At 41.2% G+C, this 6000-nt stretch overlaps 1 protein-coding gene across 1 annotated transcript in view; it reads left to right on the top strand.

Moving 5' to 3' along the window:
* Window positions 1–232: 232 nt before the first annotated feature.
* LOC310940926 (solute carrier family 24 member 2) overlaps window positions 233–6000 on the top strand; it is a gene marked incomplete at both ends in the record, with an annotated part of 40555 nt that continues 34787 nt past the window's right edge. Inside the window, one exon of the mRNA XM_083905984.1 lies at window positions 233–1123. Within this exon, the coding sequence (XP_083762110.1) occupies window positions 233–1123 (891 nt within the window). The remainder of the gene's footprint in view (window positions 1124–6000) is intronic.

Genomic DNA, 6000 nt, shown 5'->3' with positions numbered 1-6000 from the left:
TGTACACTCACAATTTGACTTTCTGACTAAATGTTCTTTTCCCAACACTTTCCTGCCAGCAGAGGCTACTATGAAGACATCATTTGGCAAACCAGACCCTGGGAAACACCTGCGATCTTCTCAGCTCATTTGAAAATAAAGGCAACACAATGCGTTGTTTCCAGTAAAACCTGCTGCCCACTCCCCTCTTCCTACCAAGCCGCTGAGAGTGAGGACACCGCAAGCTTGCAAGATGGCTTCAGACACACTAGAGCGACGACCCATATTGGGTGCTGCCTGTAAGCGACAGCAGGGTCACCGGTGTCTGCGGAAGAAGCTGAGGCCCGTGCGAATCTTGGGGTTAGTTTTCAGCCTGGTGGCCATAAGTGCTGTCTCCTTCAGTGCCTTGACCATAAGCTCGAGTGGCCTCAGTGAGCAAGTGCCCCCACTGGAGAGTCTCCACCAGTTGACCCCCCACAGGACTCTACTTTTCACCCAGGAGCAGAGGGACCCCAACGTCTCCGCCGACGTACCAATAGCCATGAAATCAACAGCGAATAGCAACGAGAGCCAGGGGGAGTACCCACCAGACCTTTTCACCATTGAGGAGCGGCGTCAAGGAGCAGTGGTCCTCCACATGTTTGGCATGATCTACATGTTCATCGCATTAGCCATCGTGTGCGATGAGTTTTTCGTCCCGGCGCTCACGGTCATCACGGAGAAGCTGACTATTTCGGACGATGTAGCTGGCGCCACCTTCATGGCGGCAGGCGGCTCAGCTCCTGAACTCTTCACATCCATCATTGGCGTCTTCATCTCACACAGCAACGTGGGCATCGGGACCATCGTGGGCTCAGCCGTCTTCAACATCCTCTTCGTCATCGGCATGTGCGCCATCTTCTCCAAGGAGATCCTCAACTTAACGTGGTGGCCGCTCTTCCGCGACGTCTCCTTCTACATCCTGGATCTGATCATGCTCATCATCTTCTTTTTGGATAACATCATCTACATGTGGGAAAGTATCGTGCTGCTGTCGGCCTACGCTGCCTACGTGATCTTCATGAAGTGCAACAGCACATTAGAGGGCTTCGTCAAAAGTTGCATGCACAAGAACCAAGTGGTAGAAGTAGCGGTGCAGCCCAAGGTGAGTTGGCTTCTTGCTCTGGTATGATTCCATTCAATTATTCCCACCTCCCTCCACCACTATCTCCTTTTAAAATACACTTTCATATAGAATTTCTGAATATGTGGTTGTTATATTCAGTGTGCGCTGTGCAGTAATGCATTTGAGTATTTTAGCTGATAGAAATGAACATTTCATGTCACTTGTTCTAATGTTTGCAGAATTCTTTCGTAAATGAAAATGGAACCAATTTGTCAAAAATCAGTGGCTCACAGATGTCCAGCATCTTAGACCATTTTACATACAACAGCCAGTGCCAAGCATATGGTTTATGAGACATGCATATGTCTCATACAGTATGTTCAGTCCCTCAGGGTGAGGAAAATAACCGAGAAATTCTATCTTGCTTTCAACAGCTAAACCATCCACGGTGCGTAAATATGGTCGAGGCAATGCTGCACAGTGCTGATATACAATATTCCACTGTGGGATTAATAAAACCAGAGTCAAATGTGTAATTCTGGGTTAAGCTCTACAATTTATGTCCCAAGCTGACAAACAAATGCGTTGGAAAATCTCAGGCGCTATTTTTTTTTTTCCTCCCCCAGTTAAACATTTCCCACATAAATACTGTATTTAAATTGTTGCATAAACATGAAAACTGAAAAAAGTGAAAAAAGGACATATATTTCATACTGTAATTTTTATGATTGCTCTCCTATGGGTTTATTTTAAGAATAAGTATGGATTTTTTTGTATGCCATAGTATAAGGAGTAAATATTCAAACAGAGGAAATCATTGCATTGCCTCACAAACAACCCCCCCCCCCCCCACCTCTCGCCCCCTCAATGACACTTGAGGGCAAAAGACCCTGTGGTGCAATAGGATACCGGTGTCGAGATTATCTGGACGGATTTAGATTTCTTTGTGACATGAGATGGAAATGAAATTTTTGACAAAGTTATATTGTAAAGCCTTCATTAAATCAGGATTTAGTCAGAGTACATAAAGGATATTTAAACCGCAAGTCGCACAATGTTGAGACTAGAACGCCAGTGTCCAAATTAAAATGCTTAAAAGAACAAGAAAATAATACATTTTTGTGCCACTATTTCTTCCGTTACTTTGATTTGGAGCTAGACAGTAAGAAGTGAAATGCACAGGCTGGTTGCCAGAGAAGACTCAGATGACCTTGAGGTGCAATGGATTCTGGGTAGTGTGTGTGTGTGCGGACAAACTTTTCACGAAAGGGAGGGAAAAAAAACAGTGCAAGACTTTTGAATCGATCACACCCTGCCACCGTGTCTCCACTCCTGCATCACTTAGAGCAGATTAAGATTCTTCTCTCTAATGCATTGTGGGTAACGGCCACACCAGGATGCTGCACAAACATATAATATCAAATTAATGAATTAATTAAATTAGATGAGTGTGCAAAAATAGTCCACAGCTATTATATTTTTTTTTAATCCAGGTTCACGCTGTCAGTTATCCTTTTTTTGCTACAGGGTTAATAGAACAAGAGAGGCACCAAATATCACGAGAATATGATCATCTAAACACCAGTTCTTAATCAAGCTTTAGCACTTTGGGGACATGTGTATTTCAAGACGGTTATTTAGAGTTTTAATTGGCAATTTAGCAGGAAAATGTGTTTCATGCATGAACAGACTGGAGGGCAAGGACGGGACATTAACTTGTAAAATGGTCCCATAAAATCAGGGATCTACTTTTTTGTGTTTTAGGTGACAGTCCCTTCTATAATGACATATAAAGCTCATGGTTTTGCTTGTGGTGTGACGGTCGGTCACCTTCCGTGGCAAGTTGAGTTTTTGGATCTGTCAGTATAGGCCAGTGAATCTCGACCACCAATCAGGGAGTAGATGATAGATACAGGCAGCATTCAGACCGTTCAAGCTTGAAGCAACTGCAGCAAGACGCTGAGATGTGGTCACATCACTGAGGGCCATGTTCAGACTGCTATGTAATCAGGTTTTATTTGTCTCAAATCAGATCTTTTCAGGCAGGCGATCCACACTGTTAAATGCAAGTGATCAAGTCAAATTTGTGTGAGCCACGGGTCCCTTGAATGAAGTGCTTGAATTTTGTGCAAGAAAGGAATTAAATTGATATTTAGGTAAATGTCTCCCACAACGGTACAGACTAGGTAAAAGTGAACTGCTTCAGTTACTTCTTTCCATATCCTGACTGCCTTCATGAAATGCCTGTGTGGCTTGTTTTGGTCTAAAGTTACCTGCGGTGTGGCTGCTCTAGCCTTTTCACGCTCAGCATATTGTCTCTTTATGTTGTTCGTCGTGTTGACATTCAATGTACGAAACTTGTCTGTGCAAACTTTGCAAGTAACTGTTGTTTGTGCCTTGTCGTTTGGGGGAAAAAAGCCAAGCCAGTTCTGTAAAATGGAGGCAGAGTTCCTTTGATGGGACCAACTCCTCCATTTAGTTTTCATTTTTAGCCATGGCTTCCCACTACACTCCACAGCACTGCCCGTAGCTATGATTGGTTTATTGTCATTTCTCTAGGGCTGGCATTAAGCGTAAAAAACAACAACTTTGGAAACACATTCTAGTCTTTTGTGATCTAATATCATCATATTTCTCATGAGGGGTGGGAATCATAGTATACCTCATGATACAATGTGTAATACACGGTCCACAATACCAATAATATCACAATACAACAATTCTGTCAATTCTGTCATAGTCGATTATTGCAAGATCATATAGCAACGTCCAGCTAGTGAAACTTGTTCATTTGTGAATAAAATATCAATATTTGCCCAATAGGGTCAGTATCTTTTCCGGGGCGCAGCCCAGCCCTTGACCTGTCCCCAGATTTAAACCCGCATCCCTCCTGTTACAAGCCCTATTCCCTTCCACTTGTCTATAGGTTTGCCCATATGTAAATTGCAACTTTCTGTATTATGTCACATTAAGAGTGACGCAGAAGACAATTTGGAATCAAACAATATGAATCGCGATTTTTCTGAAAGATCTTACAATTGCCAGTCAATGGTGTGTCATATATTTAAAAGAAATAATGGCCCATTACCGCACAACGCCATCAATACATTACCTAGCCTTATATGAATTGTTTACAATTAATTGTTCCATTTACATAAAAATTAAGAGCCTTTGCTAATTGCGAGTTTGATTTTGGATGATTAATTGTTCAGCCGTACCACCAGATGTGGTTTGATTCAGATTGGAAAAAATGTGATTTCTTTTGTTTTTTTCACATTTCCAGATGTTCCAAACCTGTTTTGTTTTTTAAAGGCAGTCTGAATCAGGCCTAAGGAAGTGGTATGGCAGCCATGGTGGAACAGCTGTAGCCTCCTGATGTGTTGATGATCTGAAAGCAGCTTGTCTTTATGTTAATAACTTTCAGCATCAATACTGAGCTGCGAGGGCGTCCTTAATCATCCTCGCAGCAGCGCAGTGTCCAGGTGGGAGGCATCGCATTGTCAGGACAATAGGGTGTCGTTTTAATGCAGTGGCCTTGAAATACACACTTGATTAAAATGGGCTTCCCTGAGATTACTTTGTGTTTTCTGATGTTGGGATGTTCCTGTTGTGGGGAGCAGAGGAAGAGGTGAGGTGTTTGTCTGTGGGTTTCTGCTTTTATCAATGGTAGAAAACTCTGAGTGTTATGCTTTAATATGTAAAAAATTGAGAAGACAGCGGTCAGTTTTGTAGTCTGCACTCGCCGTCTCTCATCTCATGATGTAACTTTGCGTTCTCTTTCTCTGATACGTTTCATTTGTGTCAGAGCAAAATCCCTCTCTGTTAATTTTCCACAGAGTAATGCCTCAGCTCCCAGGCAGCACATTCTCATTCTTCAAATGAAAGGTGTCATGGATTGTTTCTTTTTAAACCTCAGGCGTGAGGCGTAACATTATCAATACAGCGCAAAGACAAATGTCAAAGCGTAGCACTGCACAGGTGGATGCTGCTCTTGTTTTGAAGCCCTTGTTTTAACAGCAGCACAACGATCAACCTCGTCAATCAAAAGGAATCTGCAATAATCTCTCAGTCCACTTAACCACAAATGCAACATAATGCGATGATTAGCAGAAAGGTTGTTTGGGTAATACATTGTTTGTGGATTGTTAATGGCGTGGGCAATATGGGAAAAGTCTTATCACAATATACTTTTTTATGAATCAATTTAATACCATATACAAGATATATGTGGATATACAGTTACACAGGTTGTTTCTTTGGTTTCTTTGTTCCAAAGAAAACATTAAAATGGATGAAGCATTTGACGCTTGAGATCATCGTAATGTTTAAGGTTTGGGAAACAATTTCAACATGATTGTGTTAGAGACGATGGTCACATTCTGCTATGACACAATTAATTAGGCTTAAATTTAAAGACACCATTAAGTGACTTTTAAAATTGAATTTTGTCGTATTCCTGTATTTTTTTAAACAATATATATTATTTAGTGTATTTCACAAATGTATTTGATTAATAAATATGATGATTATCAATTCAACAGCCTTTGCAATCAGGAAAATTCATCACATCTTATCAGGATATAGATATAATATCCAGATACAGTATTTCCCAGTCTGACCTTGGTTTTTCTTGAAATCCTGAGCAAATCTCTAATTAGCATACTGTTATGTTTAAATAGCTGTGGATGCACTTGGTGGAAATACACACATTTAAATCCCCTGATATTTAATGTATTACTGTACAGCTCGCAGTGTGATGAATAGAAGAGAAATCAAAGGAGGCTACCTGACAGTGATCTGAGCTGGTAGCTCAATAACTCGGTTCCACAGACAATAATAGCATCATGTTGTTGTTTCATCTGTTCATCTTTGACCCAAACATATGTCGGATGGAACTATTTATCTATTAATTACAT

This window comes from Microchirus variegatus (genome assembly GCF_963457635.1).
Source record: "Microchirus variegatus genome assembly, chromosome: 2".
Taxonomy (NCBI): Eukaryota; Metazoa; Chordata; class Actinopteri; order Pleuronectiformes; family Soleidae; genus Microchirus; species Microchirus variegatus.
This window is presented reverse-complemented; position numbering and strand designations above follow the sequence as displayed.